This window comes from Phascolarctos cinereus, unplaced genomic scaffold (assembly GCF_003287225.1).
Source record: "Phascolarctos cinereus isolate Bilbo 61053 unplaced genomic scaffold, phaCin_HiC Scaffold_726;HRSCAF=1367, whole genome shotgun sequence".
NCBI classification, from domain to species: domain Eukaryota; kingdom Metazoa; phylum Chordata; class Mammalia; order Diprotodontia; family Phascolarctidae; genus Phascolarctos; species Phascolarctos cinereus.
The window spans coordinates 33,611,801-33,634,752 of record NW_027556098.1 but is presented as its reverse complement, the minus strand read 5'-3'; the positions used below and the strand labels follow the sequence as shown (position 1 = coordinate 33,634,752).

The window sequence follows — 22,952 nt, the reverse complement described above, 5'->3', positions numbered from 1 at the left end:
TTCCCCCACCTCCATGCCCTGGTCATCAATTCTTATAACATGATAGTATTCCATTACATTTACACATCATTATTTTTTTCATCCATTCTCTATTAATGGACATTCCTGTAGTTTTGAGTTCTTTGCTACTACAAAAAGCTGCTATCAGTATTTTTTTGTATTTATGGGTCCTTCTCCCCTTTCTTTGATTTCTTTGGAGTATAAACCTGGTAGTGTTATCAGTTAGTCAAAAGGCATGCAGAATTTAATAGCTATTAATGCATAGTTCCAAATTGTTTTCCAGAATGACTAGACCAATACACAGCTCTACCAAGAATGCCTGTTCTATCACATTAAGATGTCTGTTTTATCACAGCCACTCTAGTATTTGTGGGAGTGAGGTGGAACCTTGTAGTTGCCTTAATTTTTCTAAATTTAATTTCTCTAATCTAAAAGACTTGAAGTATGTTTTCATCTGGCTATTGAGAGCTTGAATTTATTCCTCTGAAAAACTGCCCATTCACATCCTTTGACCATTTATCAATTGGGGAGTGACTTTTATTCTTATAAAGTGAATCAGTTCCTTATGTGTCTTGGAAATGAGATCTTTATGCTGCAAAGATTTTTTCCCTAACTACCAAGTTACCCTTCAAACGTTAATAGCATTGGTTTTGTTTGTGCAAAACCTTTTTTATTTTATATAAGCAAAACTATCTTTTTAATCTCCTCTTTATTCTTTGGTCCTAAACTTTTCACTTGCTCTCTCCCAAGCATGGACTGCTGTCCCTTCTCATCTCTGCTTACTGGCTTTCTTCAAGTCCAAGCTAAAACTCTACCTTTTACAGTTAGCTTTCCTAACCCTCTTAATTCTAGTGCTTTCCCTCTGGTGATTATTTCCAATTTATCCTACAAATAAACTGCCCGTACATAGCTGCTGACATGCTGTCTCCCCCATAAGACTGTGACCTCCTTGAGAACGGGGACTGTTTAATACACTTCTTTGCATCTTCAGCACTTAGCACAGTGCCTAGAACATAACAGGTACTTAATAAATGCTGAATGAAAGGTATTTTCTTTCTTAAAACTTTAATTTATGATGTCATCCTTTACATCTAAGTAATGTATCTATCTGTAATGTAATGGATATAATATAATAAGTAACACACCCATCATCCTGGCATATGGTGTGATACTGGTCTATACCTACTTTCTGCCCAACTACTTTCCAGTTTTCTCAGAAGTTTTTGTTGAACAGTGAATTCTCTTTTTTAAAATTTTATTAATTTATTTTGATTTATCAATAATCACTTCCATATGCTTTTGAGTTTACAATTTTTCTCCCCCCCTCCTCCCCAAGACGGTGCACAATCTGATACAGGTTTTACATTTACATTCCCATTAAACATATTTTCACATTAGTGAAGTTGTAAGTAAAAATTAAAACCAATAGGAGGAACCATCAGAAAGATGAAACAAAACACAACAGAAGGTAAAAATAAGTGATAACGATTCGACTTCCATAGTTCTCTCTTTGGATGTGGATAGCATTTTCCATCCTGAGGCCTCTGGAGATGTCTTAGATCCTCGTAATGCTGAGAAGGGTTCAGTTTAACAATATTAGTCATCGCATAATGTGGCTGTTATTGTGTACAAAGTCCTCTTGGTTCTGCTCACTTCACTCAGCATCAGACCATATAAGTCTTTCCAGGCTTTTCTGAAGTCAGCCTGTTCATCATTTCTTATAGCACAGTAGTATTCCATTACATTCATATACCACAACTTGCTCAGCCATTCCCCAATTGATGGGCATCCTCTCAATTTCCAATTCTTTGCCACCACAAAAAAAGAGCTGCTATGAATATTTTTGTACATGTGAGTCCTTTTCCCATTTGTTTGATCTCTTTGGGATATAGCCCTAGAAGTGCTACTGCTGGATCAAAGTGTATGCACAGTTTTATAGTTCTTTGGATATAGTTCCAAATTGTTCTCCAAAATGATTGGATCATTTCACAACTCCACCAACAATGTATTAGTGTTCCAACTTTCCCACATCTTCTCCAGCATTTATCATTTTCCTGTTTTGTCATGTTGGCCAATCTAATAGGTGTGATGTGGTACCTCAGAGTTGTTTTGATTTGCATTTCTCTAATCAATAATGATTTAGAGCATTTTTTCATATGACTATAGATGGCTTTAATTTCTTCATCTGAGAACTGTCTGTTTATATCCTTTGACCATTTATCAATTGGGGAATGGCTTGTGTTCTTATAAATTTGTCTTAATTCTCTATATATTTTAGAAATGAGGCCTTTATCAGAGAGACTGGTTGTAAAAATTCTTTCCCAATATTCTACCTTCCTTCTAATCTCAGTTGCATTGGCTTTGTTTGTGCAAAAACTTTTCAATTTAATGTAATCAAAATTATCCATTTTGCTTTTCATAATGTTCTCTATCTCCTGTTTGGTCATGAATTCTTCTGTTCTCCATAGATCTGATAGGTAAACTATTCCTTGTTCTCCCAGTTTACTTATGGTATCAGCCTTCATATCTAAGTCATGAACCCATTTTGACTTTATTTTGGTATATTGTGTAAGATTTGGGTCTATGCCTAGTTTCTGCCATACTCTTTTCCAGTTTTCCCATCAGTTTTTTTTTTCAAAGAGTGGGTTCTTATCCCAGAAGCTGGGGTCTTTGGGTTTATCAAATAATAGATTACTATAGTCATTGACTACTGTGTCTTGCATATTTAACCTATTCCACTGATCCACCTCCCTATTTCTTAGCCAGTACCAAGCAGTTTTGATGATTGCTGCATTATAATACAATTTAAAATCTGGAATTGCACCTTCCACTGCATTTCTTTTCATTATGAACAGTGAATTCTTAACCCAATAGCTGGGGTCTTCAGTTTTATCAAACATGAGGCTACCATACTCATTTAATTCTGTTTAGTGTGTATCAGATCTGTAACACTGATTGACCTCTCCATTTCTTAACAATTACCAAATCATTCTGATGATTACTGATGGACTTTATATTTTAACCAAATTGAATTTCTTCCTCCCCCCCCCCCGAAACTCAATGTGCTGTATCTTTCCTGTGTGCAAGTTGTCCTCTCTCATTAAAATGCTCTCTTTTCTCATCTTCCCCTTTCAGAAGTCTTATCTTCCTTGGTGATTCAGCTTAGGTACCATCTCCTCTGTGAAATCTTCCCAGAGGGTCACAGTTGCTAATGCTTTCTCGCTCCTCAAATATTCCTAGAACCCTCTTTCCAATCTTGCCACTGCCCACGTTATTCTCCACCTTGTATCATATTTGAACGTCTTCATGTAGTTTTCCTGAAGAGCAGGTTTTACTTCATTTTTTTCTTGGTATTCTCAGTACCTAGCAAAGTGCTTTGCACAAAGCAGGTGCTTAGCAAAGGTTGTTTGAATTGAATTCATATTGCAATTACCACTAGTGTGGGTAACAACCTGTACAAAGTCATGTAGACTTGAGATGGCATACAGAGCTCAGGGAAGAGCAAGTGGTTTAGTTCAACTGGAAAACAGAGTAGATGAAACAGGGATTAATGTGCAACATCCTGGAAAGTTAAGGAGATGCCAGATTGAGATCACATTATACATCTTCCATCTTTCCTCCATTTAATGCTCTACTCTGACCAAGTTGTATTACCCATTGTCCCCCTTACAAACCCTATGCTTTTGTGACTCCATGGCTTTGCTCATGTTGCTCATTCACTATTTCTGTATTCTTAAAATTATCAGAAAGATTAAAAATGATTTAGGAAATAAACCTGTAACTAAATAATAAAGGGTATGTACAGGTAAAGAATAATATTCCCTAGGATTACCAAGACTTAGAAAAATAGTAATTTCATGCAAACTATGATGCAATATTTTTACAAAATAAGTCAATGAGGTTGGATCTTTTCACAATATAGTCTGAGTTGATAGCTTTCTTCAATTGTTATGCCAAAATGGTATGGAACAATTAAAATTTCAGCTTGAAGATGACCTTAAAAACACAAATCTAACAAAAGTAGATATTTATTAATGGTCATAGATAATTAATGGAAAGCCATGTTCTTTTTAAACTTCAAGAAAACTGACTGACTCCATTAGTTTTTTAACACTTAGACTGCATTAAATTTTCTCTCACTAACTACCATGTATTTTTTTCCACGTAGGAAGAGAGGTAGATTTAGGAGGAAGGATGATGAGTTCAATTTTGTCCATGTTGAGTTTGGAATGACTATGCAGTATTCAGGTGGGGAGGTCCAAAAGGCAGTTGGTGAAGATGTACTAGAACTAAGTAAATATGAGAGCTAGATATGTAAGTCTGGAAGTCACCTGTACACAAATGAAAATTGAATCTATTGAAATTTATGAGCTCACTAAGACACAAGGTAGAGAGAAGAAGGCCCAGGACAGTGTCCTGGGGTAAATCCACACATATGAAGACATACATGGGTGATCATACAACACTGGAAACTGAAAATAATCTGTCAGATAGCCAGAAAGTCTTTGGAAAGAACAATGTTTTGAAAACCCAGAGAGAGGCATCCAAGATGAAGTGGCTGACAGTGTAAAATGTTAAAGAAAGGTAAAAACGGATGAGAATTATGAAAAGGCCATCGGATTTGGCAATTAAAAAATCATTGACAGATCTTCTAATTATATGACCAACAAGATGAGAACTAGATGTTTTCTCTGATTCCCATGACCACTCAAATGTCTCCAAAATAGAAATTATGTGCCAAAGATAAAGAAATTCTAGCTGTCTCCATGGTCTAGGATGACAGTGTCAAACTCAAGTAGAAACAGGGACCACTAAATTGAATATAAGTATACTTGCAGGTCACATGTTAACTTAATTTTTAAAATGAAATATTACCTATGTTTTATTGTATTTTTACTTATTTTGTTAAATATTTCCCAATTAGATTTTCATCTGGTTTGGCCTCACTTAGGAGTTTTGTAGGCTGAGTATTTGACACCTCTGGTCTACAGCAGCTGGAATCAAAAAGGTTAAAAAAAATAAAACAACCAAAAACCATGAAATAAAATCTACCCTGAACTGATTTGGCTCCTTGCTTCTGCCAATGCAAGGTTACACTAGTGGACAAGCACAAGGGCTCTATACATAGACTTGTAACAAAACCAAACTCCACATCCTGCTTTCCCCTCCCTCTTTCCAGTGTCATGGAGACCCAGGATTCTAGGCTAGAGAAGTCTCTTCATGTCATGACAAACAGTGCCCCAGCAGCAGTGTTCTATGCTGGAAAAGATCTCTGCAGCAGAATAGAGGGAGAAGGGCAGGACATGTGTTTGGTCCCAAAACAGAGTTCAATCCCAATATCCCCCACCCAATGTCTCTCCTCACAGAATCTCAGAGTTGCAAGCTACAGAAATCAGCTCCATAGCACCAGTGTGAAAGCTCTCTAAACTTCCAGTGCCACGCCAGAGAACTGAGGAACAGAGTGGACATGTGTGTGAGAAGCTGTGCAACACTTCACTAAGCTGAGAGAAAGAGCCAAGAATCCAGCCGAGGTAAGCTCTGTCTCCATGCAAAAGTCATTCAAGAAGAGACCTAGACTGGTGAATTGTGAATTACACAGCATAACAAGAAGTTGAGACCTTTGAGATCTAGCCACCACCCCATTCCGGAGAGAATCAGAAAGTGAGGAATAGGGGAAAATAAGGCAGAACCCCCCCCCACCCCCAACAACCTGAAATTACTAAAGATGTCAGGAAGAAGAAACTCATAGACCATGAAGATAAGCAGATAAATCAAAAGTGAAAACATTATCTATTAAACAAGTTCAGATATCTATGAATAAAATACTGCAAAACAAAAAAATATGATCCAACACATGAGGAGAACATGAGGAGGACTCTGTGGAATGTGAGGAGAACATGGAATCATAACACACTGTTCTTGAGTGGTTCAAAACAGAAATGAGAATTGAGAGAAGAATTTGTGACCTGCACAGCAAAAATAATGGGCAGAATAGAAAAATTGGAATCTGCAAAATTAAGTCTCACTAAAACTCTATAATTTGTTGTTTATAAGAAACTGATTTTCAAAACTAATATGTTTGCAAAATTAAACTGAAGGGATGGAAACTATCATATTTCTAATGAATCTAAAAAAGCAGGAGGTGCAATCATGCCATCTAACAAAGCAAAAATAAACTTTCAAAAACAAAAAAGGATAAACAAGGAAACTATATTATGCTGAAAAGAACTATAAGTAACAAACCAATATCAGTAACAAATTCATACACTCCAAATTCACAAAGAAAATATTAAGTGAGCTTCAAGAAGAAAGAGACAGTAACATAGTAGTGAAAAGAGATATCAATATCCGCCTCTCAGCTTTTGACTAAGTCTAAGAGGAAGATAAAGGGAAAATATAGAATAGACAAAATTCCTAGAGAAACTAGACTTAAAGGACTTATGGCATCTTTAAATGGGACCCCAAAGAATATATATATGATTCTCATCACCACATCTAACTTTTACAAAAACCGATCATGTATTAGGACACAGAGATATTGCAAACAAATGTAAAAAGACAATAATAGCAAATACATCCTTTACAGACAATAACACAATAAAATCAGTCACTGGTTTGGGGTCCAGAAACAAAAAATATAGACTCAAATGGAATGAAAATCCTAAATAATAAGCAAAGTCAAAGAATGTCATAGAAACAATTAAAAACTACGTGAAAGAAAATGACAATGATGAAAAAACATACCAAAATTTCTGGGATGCAGCTAAAGAAGTCCTCAGGGGAAAAATCATATCCCTACAAATATATATTAACAAAATAGAAAAAGAGAAGATTAATGAACCGAATACGCATTTAAGAAAATCAGAAATCCAGCAAATAAACAATAGCATGAGATGATAAAATTAAAGGAGAAACAGAGAAATTGGAAACAAACCATAGAAATGATAAGTAAAACTAAAAACTAGTTCCTTGAAAAGACTAATAAAATTGATAAACACTTCGCTAATCTGATTAAAAAGAGGGCAGAAAACCAAATCATAAAATAGCAAATGAACAAGGTGAATCAAACACCAAAAATAAAGAAAAATAATTAGAATACATCATATGAAGTCATATTCTAACACAACTAAGAATACAACAGAAATAGAGTTATATGTTCAAAAGTATGAAATACTCAAACTATTAGAAAATCAGATAAGATTCTACATAACCTAATCTAAAAAAGAAAAAGAAATAGATCTAGCTGTAAAAGAACTAACAAAGCAAAAAAACCTCTTGGTTGTGATGGATTCACAGAAGAATTCTATCAAACTTTTAGAGAACAGTTGGTACTTATACTTCACAAATTACTCTCAAAAATTAAGAAAGCTCCCTATAAGAATACTTTTAGGAGATGAACATAGTCCAAATAACTAAACCATGGAAAGATTAAAAAAAACAAACCCAACCACACAGAAAGAAAACTGTAGGCCAATTTCATTAAAGAACAATGACTCAAAAAATTTAAACAAAAACCTATCAGATTACAGAAATTTATCCATAATGTCATTCATTATGACTGAGATTGAAAACAAATATATCAGGAAAGCAATCAAAATAAAAACCAAAAGGTCCAAAACCACATTATCACCTCAACTGATAAAGAAAAAGCCTTTGACAAAGTAGATAACTCTTTCATAACAGAACCATACAAAGTATAGACATAGAGGGATCTTTTTTTAGCATCACAAAAAGCATTCAACTAAAACTAAAAGCAATCATGATCTGTAATGGGACTACACTAGAACCTATATCAATAAATATGAGAGTGAAGCAAGTATGCCCATTCTCTCCACTATTATTTGATATAATTCTGGAAATTCTAACAACAGATAAGAAAAATAACTTAAAGGCATAATGACTGGTAAAAAGGAGATAAAACTAACCCTATTTGCTGATGATAACAGTGATATACTTAGAAAATTCTAGGAAATCAGCACAAATACTAATTGAGGCAATAGCTTTAGCAAAGTTACAAGTTACAAAATCAATCCTCAAAAATCAACAGCAGTAGGTGGCAGCTGGGTGGCACATTGGTAGAGCTCCAGCCTTGGAGTCAGGAGGAACTGAGTTCAAATCTGGCCCCAGACACTTGAGACTTTCTAGCTGTGTGACCCTTGGCAAGTCACTTCCCCTACTGCTTCATCAAAAAGCAAAACAAAACAATAGTATTTCTATATAATAACAAAACACAAGAAGCAACAATAGAAAGGGAAATACCACTCCAAATGTCTAAAAATTCATCAAGATCTGGGGACTGACCTATCAAAGAACACAAAAGACTTATACAGAGTCAATTACAAAGTGATCCTTAAAGAAAGAACAACCTAAAGATCTGGAGGAATATTCAGTGCTCATGGCTAGACTGTACCAATATAATAAAAATGATAATACTACCAAAATTAATTTACACTTGAATGCTTTACCAATCAAATCACCAAGGGATTACTTTATAGAACTTAAGAAAATAATTACAAAATTCAGTTGGAAAAAACAAAACTGTAGGCTATCAAGAGTAATGATAAAAATAAGGATCAAGAGGAAATAACCACTTTCTGACCAGTAACTATAGTATAAAGCAGTAGTCACCAAAACCATCTACTATTCACTAAAAACAGAAAGATCAATGGGATAGCTAGAGAAAGGAGAACAGAAAGGATGGAACTCAATAACCCAGTGTTTGATCAAGTTGAAAACATGAATTACCTCTAAAAACTGTTAGAAAAAATGGAAAGTAGTGTTGCAGAAATGAGGCTTAGACTAACACCTTACACCATACCCCATGATACATTCCAAATGGATTTACAACTTTAAGAACTAAAGATCATACTATTAAAAAAATTGGCAAAGAAGCAAACCACATGCTTCTTACATCTCTGAGTAGGAAATGTACTCTTAGCCAAATGAGAGAGGAAATTACAAAAAGTAAAACAGAAAACTTTGATTACATGAAACTGAAAAGGGTCTGCACACACAAAGTAAATGCACCTAGGACAAGAAGGGATGTGGTAGAATAGGAAAAAAAAACCTTTGTAACACATTTTTCTATTAAATGTGTGTGGGTGTGTATATCTATATATATCTATCTATATCTATATCTATATCTATATAGATAGATATAGATATAGATAGATATATATAGATATACACACCCATATATATAAAATCATAATACATGCATTTATATACATATATCACATATGAATATACATGAACATGTTCCATACGCATATGCACATATTATATATGCATGGGTATGTATCTATTACACACTACTTATACATATATGCATACTATATATATACATATACAATATGAATAATAATAATAGCAGCAAATATTTATATAGCACTTACCATGTGCTAAGCACTTTACAACCCTGGGAGGTAGGTGATATTATTATCCCCATTTTACACATAAAGAAACTGAGGCAACAGAAGTTAAATGACTTGCCCAGGGTCATACAGTAAGTGTCTGAGGCTGGATTTGAACTCAGATCATACTGATTCCACACCCAGTGTTCTATCCACTGTGCCACTAAAAACCATTTCCTAAAAGATATGAATAAATAGTTCTCAAAACAAAAACTGCAAAGTATTCACAATCACATGAAAGAATGTTGTAAATCAGTGATATCAAATTCAAATAGAAAGGGATCACTGGAGCTGTGTGTATTGACTTAGAAAACCACAAATTAACATTACTTGTTTTACTATGTTTTTATTTATTTTCATAAACATTTCTCGATTATCTTTTAATCTGGCTCCCACCTCACCTGGAAGTTCTATAGGTCTCATGTTTGACAGCTATGCTCAAAATCATGAATAATAAGAAAAATCTAAATCAAAACAACACAGTTTTCACCTAACAACCTACAAAATTGGCAAAAATGACAAAAAAGAGTAAGTCAATTTTTTAGAGTTTGTAGACCAATACATTATTGGTGGAGCTGTGAAACGGTATAACTATTTTAGAAAGCAATATGGAATAATGCAAATAGAATGACTAAAATGTTGATATTTTGTGAACCAGAGACTCCATTATCTATCAATATTATTAAGCACTTATATGTGCCAAGCACTGTGCTAAGTGAAGGACATGCAAAAAGAGGCAAAACACAGTCCCTGCCCTAAAGAAGCTTATACTCTAATGGGGGGGGGGGAATGACAAGATGTGAACAAATATAGACAAAGCAAGATATTTCCAGGATAAATAGGGAATAACAGAGGGAAGACTCTGGGATTAAGAGGGTCTGGTGAATACGTCCTGTAGAAGATGGGATTTTAGTTAAAAGACTTAAAGAAAGCTAGGGAGGTGAGTGGTCAGACTGGAGGAGGGAGAGAGTTCTAGGCATGGGAGATAAGTCAGAGAATATGCCCAGAGCTTAGAAACGCAGTATGTTGTTCATGGAACAGCAAGGAGGCCGGTGTCAATGGACTAAAAAGTATGTGTTGGGGACTAAGGTGTAAGTAGGCTGGAAAGGTAGAAGTGGCTAGCTTATAAAGAGCTTTGAATGCCAAACAGAGCATTTTGTATTTGATTCCAGAGACAATGGAAGACACTGGAGTCAGGGATGGGGTGGGGAAGGGGGTGGTGCAGCGAGGCTGGGTAGAGGATGTTTTATATTTGGACCTGCATGTTAAGAAAAATCACTTCAGTGGTTGAGTTGATGGACTGGAGTGGGGACAGACTTAAAACAGGCAAACTCACCAGCAGGCTACCTTAATAATCCAGATGTAAAGTGATGGAAGGCCTGCAATAGAGTGATGACAGTGTCAGAGGAGAGAAGGGGATGTACAGGAGATATGTTGCAAAGATGAAATCAACAGACCATGGCAGCAGCCATGGGGGGTGAAAGTGAGGAATTCAGGATTGTGAGGCTTAAGAACTGGGAGGATAGCCCTCTGCAGTAATAGGGAAGGTATGAAAAGGGGAGGGCTGCTGGGAGGCATGGCGTATAGAATGCTGGCTCCGGAGTTAGGAAGACTTATCTTCCTGAGTTCAAATTTGGCCTCAGACACTTACTAGCTGTATGATCTTGGGAAAGTCACTTACCCTGTTTGTCTCAGTTTCCTCAACTATAAAATGGCAAAGTACTCCAGCATCTTAGCCAAGAAAACTCCAAATGGGGTCACAAAGAGTTGGATATGAAACAACTAAATACAGAATATCTAGTTAGAGATGTCTGAAAAACAGCTGAAGATATGATATTTGAGGTCAGCAGAGAGTTTGGGGCAGGACAGGTAGATTGGAGAATCACTAAAATAGAGATGGTAATTAATGAAAACAGTGTCACTCATGGATCATTTTGGCAATCTGACGAAACCTACAGATCTCTGCTCTAATACTATCAGAATGGCTTCAAATGCATAAAATAAAACACAAGTCCACCTGCTCATCATTTCTTATGGAACAATAGTATTCCATTACATTCATATACCACAACTTGTTCAGCCATTCCCTAACTGATAGGCATCCTCTCAATTTCCAATTCTTAGCCACCACAAAAAGAGCTACCACAAACATTTTTGTACATGAGGGTCCTATTTCCATTTTTATTATCTCTTTGGGATACAGACCTAGAAGTGGTATTGGTGGATCAAAGCATATGCACAGTTTTGTAGTTCTTTGGATATAGTTCCAAATTGCTTTCCAGAATGGCTGATCAGTTCACAACCCCACCAACAATGCACTAGTTTTCCAGTTTCCCCACATCTCCAACATTTGTCATTTTCCTGCTCACCAATCTGATAGGTGTGATGTAATGCCTCAGAGTTGTTTTGACTTGCATTCCTCTAGTCTATAATAGTGATTTAGAGCATTTTTTCATATGATAGACAGCTTTAATTTCTTCCTCTGAAAACTGCCTGTTCATATCCTTTGACCATTTATCAATTGGGGAATAACATGAATCTTATAAATTTGACTCAGTTCTCTACATATTTTAGAAATGAAGTCTTAACCAGAGACAATGGCTGTAAAAATTATTTTCTAGCTTTCTGCTTCCTTTCTAATCTTGGATTCATTGGCTTAATTTCCGCAAAAACTTTTTAATTTAATGTAATTAAAATTATCCATTTTGTATTCCACAATGTTCTCTCTCCCTCGTTTGGTCATAAATTCTTCCATTCTCTATAGATCTGACAAGTTAAAGTATTCCTTGCTCTCCTAATTTGCTTATCGTCTCATCCTTTATGTCTAAATAACGTATCCATTTTGACCTTATCTTGGTATATAGTATAAGAGGTTTATCTATGTCTAGTTCCTGCCATACTATTTTCCAGTTTTCCCAGCAGTTTTTGTTAAATAATGAATTCTTATCTCAGAAGCTGGAGTCTTTGGCTTTATCAAACAGTAGATTACTACAGTCATTGCCTACTGTGTCCTGTGTACTTAATGTATTCCACTGATCCACCACTCTTTCTTAGCCAGTACCAAGTACTTTTGATGACTGATGCTTTATAATACAGTTTTGGATCTGGTGAGGCTAGGCTACCTTCCTTTCCATTTCTTTTCATTATTTCCCTTGGTATTCCAGACCTTTTGTCCTTCCAGATGAATTTTATTATATTTTTCTAGCTCTATAAAATTATTTTTGGTAGTCTGATTGGTATGGTACTGAATAAAAAAATTAGTTTAGGTAGAATTGTCATTTTTACTAAATAAGCTTGGCCTACCCATGAACAACTGATATTTTTCCAATTATTTAGATCTGACTTTATTTGTGTGAAAAGTGTTTACAATTGTATTCATATAGTTTCTGGGTTTGTCTTGGGAAGTATTTATGTTATCTGTTTCTTTAAATGGAATTTCTCTTTGTATCTCTTGTTGCTGGGCTTTGTTAGTAATATATAGAAATACTGATGATTTGTGTGGGTTTATTTTATATCCTGCAACTTTGCTAAAGTTGTTTATTATTTAAAGTGGTTTTTTACTTGATTATCTAGGATTTTCTGAGTATATCATCATATCATCTGCAGAGTGATAGCTTTGTTTCTTCACTGCCTATTCTAATTCCTTCAATTTCTTTTTCTTCTCTTACTGCTAAAGCTAACATTTCTAGTACAATATTGAATAACAGTGGTGATAATGGGCATCCTTGTTTTACCCTGATCTTATTGGAAATGCTTCTAGCTTATCCCCATTACACATAATGCTTGCTGATGGTTTTAGATAGATGCTACTTATCATTTTAAAGAAAACTCCATTTATTCCTATGCTTTCTAGTGTTTTTAATAGGAATGGGTGCTGTATTGTTAAAAGCTTTTTCTGCATCTACTGAGATAATCGTATGATTTCTGTTAATTTTGTTATCAATATGGTCAATTATGCTGACAGTTTTCCTAATATTGAACCAGCTCTGCATTCTTGCCATAAATCTCACCTGGTCTTAGTGTTTTATCCTTGTGATAAGTTACTGTAATCTCTTTGCTAATATTTTATTTAAATTTTTTTACAGCTATATTCATTAGGGAAATTACTCTATAATTTTCTTTTTCTGCTTTGGCTCTTCCCAGTTTAGGTATCAGCACCATATCTGTATCACAGAAAGAATTTGGGAGGACTCCTTCACCTATTTTTTTCCAAACAGTTTATATAGTATTGGAATTAATTGTTCTTTAAATGTTTGGGATAATTAACTTGTGAATCCATCTGGCCCTGGAGATTTTTTCTTAGGGAGTTCATGGATGGCTAGTTCAATTTCTTTTTCTGAAGTGGTTTAAGTATTTTATTTCCTCTTCTGTTAATCTGAGCAATTTATATTTTCGTAAGTATTCATTCATTTCACTAAAATTGTAAAATTTATTGGCATACAGTTGGGCTAAATAGCTCCTAATTATTATTTTAATTTCCTCTTCACTGGTGGTAAATTCATCCTTTTCATTTTTGATACTGCTAATTTGGTTTTTTTTTAAATCAAATTAACCAAAAGTTTATCTATTTTAGTTTTTTTCCATAAAATCAGCTTAGTTTTATTTATTAGCTGAATAGTTTTCTAAATTTCAATTTTATTAATCTCTCCTTTGATTTTCAGAATTTCTAACTTGGTATTTAATTGGGGATTTTTAATTTGTTCTTTTTCTTGATATTTTTTTTTGTTGTTACAGGCCCAATTCATTGTTCCCCTTTGTAAGCATTTAGAGATATAAAATTTCCCTTAAGAACTGCTTTGGCTGCATCCCATAAGTTTTGGTATGTTGCCTCACTATTGTCATTCTCTTGGATGACATTGTTTCTGTGATTTGTTGTTTGACCCACTCATTCTTTAGGATTACATTATTTAGTTTCCAATTAATCTTTATCTTTCCATGGCCCTTTATTCCATGTAATTTTTATTGCATTGTGATCTGAAAAGGATCTATTTAATATTTCTGCCTTTCTATATTGGATTGTGAGGTTTTTTATGTCCTAATACATGGTCAGTTTTTGTGTAGGTGCCATGTGCCATTGAGAAAAAGGAATATTGCTTTCTATTCCTATTCAATTTTCTCCAGAAGTCTACCCTAACTTTTCTAAAATTCTATTCACCTCCTTAACTTTTCTTGTTTATTTTGTGGTTAGATTTATCTAGTTCTGAGAGGGGGAGGTTGAGGTCCCCCACTAGTTTTGCTGTCTATTTCTTCCTGTAAGTCACTTAACTTTTCCTCTAAGAATTTGGATGCTGTACCAATTACATATATGTTTAGAATTACTTCATTGTCTATGGTACCTTTTAGCAGGATGAAGTTTCCATCCTTATCTCTTCTAATTAGATCTATTTTTCCTTTTGCTTTGTCTGAGATCAGGATTGCTACCTTTGCTTTTTTTTACTTCAGCTGAAGCATAATACATTTTGCTCCAGCCTTTTACCTTTTCTGTTTTTATCTCTCTGCTTCAAATGTGTTTCTTGTAAACAACATATTTCAGGATTATGGTTTTTAATCCTTTCTGTTTTATGGGAGAGTTCATCCCATTCAGTTATGATTACTGTATCATCTTTCTCTCCATCCTACTTTCCCCCCTGTTTATGCTTTTCTCTCTCCTTTTTCCCTCTCCTTTCTCACAAGTGTTTTGCTTCTGACCACCACCTCCCTCAATCTGCCCTCCCTTCTATCAGCCCTCCTCCCTTTTCTTTCCCCTTTCCCTTGCTACTTCTTCCCTCACTTTTATCTACCTCCTCCTTTTTTCCCCCTTTTCCCTTCAACTTCCTATAGGGCAAAATAAATTTCTATACCCCTGAGTGTGTGTGTTATTCCCTCTTTGAGCCAAATCTGATAAGAGTAAGTTTCAAACAATGCTCACCTCTCTCCCTTCTTTCCCTCTACCTCTTCATGTGAAGTAATTTACCCTTTTCTGTCTCCTCCTTTCCTCTTCTCCCAGTACAATCTTTTTTTTTCAACCCCTAATTTTTCTTTATCAAGTCCAACTTACATCTACACTCTCTGTTTATGTATATCCCTTCTAATTGCCCTAATAAAAATACAGTTCTCAAGAGTTACAAGTATCATCTTCCCATGTAGAGATGTAAACAGTTTACTCTTATTGAAAAACATGGTGTTTTTTTTCTTTCCCGTTTACCTTTAATGCCTCTCGATTCTTATATCTGAAAATCAAATTTTCTGTTAAGCTCAGGTCTTTTCATCAGGAAGGTTTGGAAATCCCCTATTTCACTGAATGTTCACCTCCTCTACTGAAAGATTGTGCTCAATTTTGCTGGGTAATTGATCCTTGATTGTAATCCAAGCTCCTTTGCCTTCTGGAATCATATTCCAAGTCCTCTGATCCTTTAATATAGAAGCTGCTAGGTCCTGCATGATCCTGACTGTGGTTCTACGATATTTAAATTGTTTCTTTCTGGCTGCTTGCAGTATTTTCTCCTTGACCTGATAATTCTGGAATCTGACTACAATATTCCTTGGAATTTTCATTTTGGATCTCTTTTAAAAGGTGATCAGTGAATTCTTTCAATGACTATTTTACCCTCTGGTTCTAGGATAGATATCAGGGCAGTTTTCCTTGATAATTTCTTGAAAGATGCTGTCCTGGCTCCTTTATTTGATCATGGCTTTCATGTAGACAGATAATTCTTAAATTATCTCTCCTGGATCTATTTTCCAGGTTAGATATTTTTCCAATGAGGCATTTTACATTTTATTCTTTTGATTTTGTTTGACTGATTGTTGATGTCTCAATAGAGTCATTAACTTCCACTTGCCCAATTCTAATTTTTAACTAATTGTTTTCTTCAGTTAGTTTTTGTACCTCCTTTTCACTTGGTCAATTCTACTTTTTAAGGAGTTCTTACCTTCAGTGGATTTTTGTACCTCCTTTTTCATTTGTCTAATTCTAGTTTTTAAGGAGTTCAATTTTTGTACCTGCCTTTCCATTCAGCCAATTCTGCTTTTTAAGGAGTTCTCTTCAGTCAATTTTTGTCCTTTCTCTTTCAAGCTGTTGACTTTCTCTTGCACACTTCTCATTTCTTTTTCCCAATTTTTCTTCTACTTCTCTTACTTGACTTTTAAAATCCTTCTTGAGCTTTTCCAAGAAGGCTTTCTGGGCTTGGGCCCAATTCATATTTCCCTTTGAGGTTTCAGATGTAGGTATATTGACAATGTTGTCCTCTTCTGAGTTTGTGTTTTAATATTCCCTGTCATCATAATAGTTCTGTATGGATAATGTTCTTTCTGCTTCTTGCTCATGATGTTTGCCTATTTCCTGGCTTTTAAAGTTAAGCTCTCCTCCTGGAACACAGGGGATACTGTCCCAAGATACTTATGCTCGGGGCCAGGGGCCTGGTCACTGGCTTTGTGTGCTGAGACCTCAGATGCTGGCAGCTGGTGGTGGTGGTGTCTGGTGTGGGCTGAGGCCAGGTGTGGTTTTTCTGTGTTTCCCCAGGGCTGCGCTGAAGCACAGGGAGGTTCAGCTGCTGGAAGATGCCTGCCCATTCTAGGCTGCACTATAGCATGTGGAGATCTGGTCACTGGAGGATGCCTATCCACCTAGAAAAACTTGCACTGAAAAACTTGGAGGTCTGCTGCTGAAGGACACTTGCCTGCCCGGGGCTGCTCCAGCGCAAGTGGTGGTTCTCCAAGCTGGAGTCTGCAGGCTCCCCTGGCTATGTTATGGTATGTGGGAGTTCCTGATGTTGGCGTTTGCCTGCTCCACTACCCTGGGGCTCAGAATCTCTCCTTGGTGTGTTGAGGTGAGGCTTGCTGCTGGCTTCCTGTCTTGGAATGTACTTACCTTTTACCTTAGTGAAAAGGACCTTTCTTGCTTACCCTCCAAATTTCTTGAGCTAAAAGACTGCTCCACTCTATCTTTCTGCTGGCTGTAATGTTCCTGGACTTTTCCCTGGGACTCTATTTTCTGTTTTTTTTTTAAGAGGTCAAAAAGGAAGAGTCATAGTGACTTACTGCTCACTCCTCCATCTTGTCTCCCTGTGGCTCCACAAGTTGACTAGTTCCCTCATTATTTACAGGGCAGGACATGAAGAAAAGGAAGGTCACTAGCACTCTCACCCATCAGATATTGCTCTTTGGTAAATACTCAAAGCCCAAAGCACTTTAAATCCTCAGCACTCATCTCAGAATTAGTCAACTATTTCATCTGGCACCCTGTCATCAGGAATGCTTGAAAAATTGGTATTTCCATACTTGTCATCAGCGCAATGATATCTGGTGTTCATAATCATGCCTCTGAGGTACTTTTTTTTTTTTGGCTAGGCAATGGGGTTACTTGCCCAGGGTCACACAGCTAGTAAGTGTCAAGTGTCTGAGGCCAGATTTGAACTCAGGTCCTCCTGACTCCAGGCTGGTGCTCTATCTACTGCACCACCTAACTGCCCCTGAGGTACTCTGTGAATCAAAGATTAATTCATATATTCAACAGCTTTTGCGTTAAGTATATTTGATTGCAACCTAATTCTTTGAACCTATCATACAATATTCCTTTAAATAATCTTCTCTTGGGCTTTTAAAGTCCTTCATGTCTGGATCCTTTCCTACCTCTCCAGTCTTCTTATATCTTCCTCCTTTCCACATAACCTATGATCCAGGAACACTGGCTTCCTTATTGTTCCTTCCACAAGAACCTCATCTCCTGACTCAATATATTTTCACAAGCTTTCTTCCATGCCTGGAATTCTCTCTCTCCTGATCTCCACTGCCTGGCTTCCTTCACGTCTCAGCGAAAATCCCACCTTCTGCAAGAAGCTGTTCCCATTTCCCTTTAACATTAATGCTTCTCCTCTGAGACTATCCCAATTTATTCTGCATATATTCTGTTTAAACATAGTTGTCTGCATGTTCACTGTGAGTTCTCTTAGCTTTCTTTATATCCTCATAACTCAGCACAGCACCTTGCACCTACCAAAAACTTATTAAATGCTTGTGGATAAGACTTGACTTGGCTTTATAGATTCAATAGCAGATTGAAGTGTATTGGACAATTTCTACCTGTTAATATCAAGTAAATAAATATGGCATAAAACAAGAAGAAATATGCTTGCCCAGGGTGTTTACCATTGTTGTGGAGGTGTCTTGTGCAGCATTTAAAAGGAAGACTGTAAAATCTTCCAAATGTTTCTATTTATACATCATGAAATGTTGGTAGGGTCAAGCTTTGTAACACTATGGAATTCCTTTAATGAGATCCATGACCATTCAAAAGTGATCAGCCTAGCTAACTATGGAGGAAAAAAGAAAAATCAAATGGATGAAGGCTGTCCAATGTCCAGATTGTGATATATCACTGGAAGAGCAGCTCCTAACTCCATATATCTTGGACTGGTAGTGCATAAAGACATTGAGTTGATCTCAGAATTTAACAGGAAGAAGAAAATGGGCTTGAATGCATTTGCAAAATTGTGCAGTGACTTAACCATCTGTGACATGAAAAGTTGCCTCTTTAATACCAATATTCTTGTATGTATGCTTACCAGAGGTATTCAGTACTGTGATGGATGAAATCCTAACTATTCCAAGTGAAAAGATGGCCTAATTTGTACATGGCTTTGTGCTAATTGCAGCAAGCCCCAGAACATTACAGAGCCTCCTGGATGAGATCTATAATTGCTCAAAGGAGTTTGGTCTGTCTATCCACACAGGAAAGGCCAAGTGGATGGAGAATGTCTGTTGTCCAGATTTTAACATGCTTTTGAGTAGCCACTCTGTAGAGCTTCTCCACAGAGTGTATGTGGGCTAGACCATACAGAGGGACAATAAGTTGGTCCCAGAGCTGAATACAAGAATGAAAGTGGAGCAGACTGCCTTTGGAAAATTGCAAAGCTCCTTTCCTGACCACAAGTTTCCCATGAAAGCAAAAGCCCTTATTTTCAATACTAATATTTTATTGTTGTTATATGTCAGTGTCACGTGGACCACTACCACCTTTGAAGAACTAAAATAAGCATAACAAACGGCAATGGAGAGGGACACGTGAGTGTCAACAGGTTGCAAAATGTACCATATAAGAAACTCTGAAGAACAAGTTAAAGCTTTATTCTTTTTAGAAGGACCATATGCTTTGTGAATTGTCCTGAATGAAAATGTGTCTTACGTAATTTGACATCCTTATAACCATGAGCTAGCCAATGCTACCCACCAAAATTAGAAATGAGTTGTAGGAGAATCAAGATAGGATGAACTACTTTTCTGAGTATATGCCTATTTTCTAAAGCCAAATGATTTTCCAGGTTATTCATGGCTTTCTCTGTTCCACCTTAAGCGATACAGATAGACAATAAAATGTTTCTCTTAGTACATGAAGATAATAGTGACATTCCATCAATAAGATATGTACTTCCAGTGGTGGTTCTAGTAATGTTTATGGGTTTGTGATCTTCACGCACACAAAATGGTACCATTCACAAGAAGGTTGACTGGGTAAAAGGAATGTAATCTGCACTCTAGATTTCCATCAAACTGGACTAGTGAGTGTCTCTAAAACAGCATTCCATCACCCTCTCCGAGCTTTTGCTCAGGCTGACCCCCATTCCTGGAATGTACTCCTTCATCATTTCTATATTTTAGAATGCTTGGTCTTTCTTGATCTCTTAGGTTATTAGGACTTATCAGTGTTTGTATTTACTTATAAGTTTACAGGTTTCCCACCCCACCCCTCTTTTATATACAGCAACTAACAGGGTGACTTACAATATGAAATACTTAATAAATGTTTCCTGAACAGAATAGCCATAGACAATTGAGTGATTAGACTTATTCTATCTGGCCCCTGCATAAAGAACCTGGACCAACAGGTCCTACAGAGACCTAGGATTTTCATTTAATAAAAGGAGGAACTTCTTAATTTTAGTTGCCTTGAGAGATAATGAGTTCTTTGATGCTAGAGATGCTGTACAAAGGACTCATGCTACAGGGTGGACCAGACTATCTCTGAAGCTCTTTCTAACTCTGGGATCCTATAATCCTAAAATGACATCTTTAAAAAGTTGAAAAGAGCATTATGGGAAGATGAAATGAATTGACTGGTGAGTAAAACACTACAAAGATATGAATAGAAACAAGAACAAAAGAAACTGAATTCTATGTAACTATGATTAAACTTGGTCCCAGAGAAGAGGTAAGAAAATGTACTTCCTTACCTTCTAAGGAAAGGTGGGGGTCTATCAGTAAAAAACAGTAGTGTCAAATTCAAAAGAAATGGCCACGAATCCATATATAAGGACACATGCAGACTACATACTGACTTAGTTTTAAAATGTAATGTTATCTATGTTTTATTTTTGTTTATTTTGCTAAATAATTCATTTTAATCTGGTTCAGGTGGCACCGAGGAGTCCTATGGGCTGCATATTTGACACCTCCAGTGTAGAACACTGTATATACTATTAGACTCTGTTGATATCCTGTTGATGTGTTGATTAGTTTTGCTGAACTACTTTTCTTTTCTTTTTTCATTCCTGTTACAACAGAGAGCTCAATAGGTTGGGGATGAGGAAAAGAAAATATAAAAACAAAAGACTGTTGCTAAAAATTATTTTTTTAAAAGTTAAGAAGAAATAAACTAAATATCTACTAAGACCATACTTTTGCTTGCATTAACCATTAGCTAATATTTCAGGGTTCATGCCAAAGGATGGCAAGATTTCATAACTTAGAATATTTGTTTCAGAATTAGAAAACTAATTTAAATGAATTAAGAAATTAAAACTGGGTAAGGGAGACTTAAAGTGCATTATTTAGAGAATAAACTTGACTGAGGCTAATCTTCCTTGAGATCAAGGACTATCTTTGTATTGCCAAGAGCTTAGCAAGCGCTTTGTACATAGTAAAGTACTTAATACATGCTTTATTCATTCATTCAGTCAGATTAGTCTTCTATTATAGAACCTTTAAATGCACAGGGAACATATTACTATAAAAGAACATACAAATGTTACTAGTTCATCTTAACTGTATGACAGATTGGAAAATGGGAACCAATAAGCGATATTTAATCAACTTTGATTGAGAAAATTAAATGGTGAAAGAGGTGTAGGAAGAAAGACATATTGACCCATTCCTGGTGGAGCTGTGAATTGGTACAACTGTCATGGAAAACTTTGGAAACATTTTTTAAAAATTAATAAAGTAGGGGCAGGTAGGTGGCACAGTGGATAGAGCACTGGGTCTGAGGTCAGGAGGACCTAAGTTCAAATCTGGCCTCAGACCAGACACTTGACATTTACTGGCTACGTGACATTGGGCAAGTCCTTTAACCTGAATTGCCTCTCCAAAAAAAAAAAAAAGAAAGAAAGAAAAAAAAGAATAAACTATTCATACCCTCCAATTCAGAGATTCTACTACTAGATTTATACCTTAACAAAAGTCCCAAACATACAAGAAAAAAAAAGGATAGGAACACTATTTGTTATGGGAAAAAAAAAACCCAAAGCAAACCTGGAATACAATGTGTTCAACAATTTGAAGAATAGCAAAATAAACTGTGATATTCAGATGTAATAGAAAATTAGAAGATCTCTGAGTCATAAGAAATGACAAATGTGAAGACAGAACAGGCTCTGAAAGCTAAATGGCTTTCCCCAAAGGTCAATAAAAGAGCCATGATTGAGGTACAGTTCTTATTTACAAATCCCTGCTCTTTGTTCTAATGTTAGTCAGTAACAAGTACTAGAGAATTATAACAATGCACCTCATAAAAAAAAAGTGCCATCTGACTGTAATCACTAAAAACATTTCACAGAAGAATCTGTATCTATACACAGCTATGTTTACAGTGAATCAAAAGATTTGAGTGTGTATAGAATAGAAGGCTTTATAATACATTAGATTTCTCATTTAAACTTTTTTTTCACTCACTGTGCGGATGCAGTGTCAAATAATATTATTCAAGAAAGAAAGGAAGGAAGAAAGGAAGAAAGAAAGAAAGAAAACAGTGGATTTCCAAAAGGATCTGAAAATGTGCTAATAAAAGCTTAATGAAATTCTAATATTTAGTTCTTACCTTTTCTGCTGATATGAACTGAGTCCAATTGTCTCAGTCTGTAAAAGGAATAATATAAGTAAGATAGTGAATTGAAAATAACATTTTAATATAACATAATAAACATACAGATTATTTAAGATGTACTAATTTATTTTAATCTTGCTTTTATATATAACTTTACATGACCGTTTAACATAATGCTTTATATTATACCTAATTATCAAAGTCATAAATTTAGCTCCCACAGGGGTAAACTACTAAATAAGAATGAAAGACAAACTTCAGCTCATATCATTAGCATACAAATAGGAAACTAATAATAACAAACATTACAGATACATGAGTGAGTACTATTACACATGAAGACTTTTACAATATGGCTACCATTACTCAGAACATTTTTTGGGGAAGGAGAACTTCTCTTTGACTGCCTTCAGAATTAGCTTACAAAGTCAAATGAGATAAACAATTTCATTACAATCATCCCA

At 35.6% G+C, this 22,952-nt stretch overlaps 1 protein-coding gene across 5 annotated transcripts in view; it reads right to left on the bottom strand.

The window, feature by feature from the left end:
• The window catches only part of TMEM131 (transmembrane protein 131), a 249,718-nt gene that overhangs the window by 117,131 nt on the left and 109,635 nt on the right, over positions 1-22,952 (bottom strand). For 4 of the 5 annotated variants that reach the window (XM_078146325.1, XM_078146323.1, XM_078146324.1 and 1 more), the window contains exons 3-4: positions 22,483-22,520; positions 6,745-6,795 (exon numbers count right to left, since the gene is read on the bottom strand). In XM_078146325.1, the coding sequence (XP_078002451.1) occupies positions 6,745-6,795; positions 22,483-22,520 (89 nt within the window). The remainder of the gene's footprint in view (positions 1-6,744; positions 6,796-22,482; positions 22,521-22,952) is intronic. The other variant, XM_020992798.2, reaches the window with a different exon arrangement.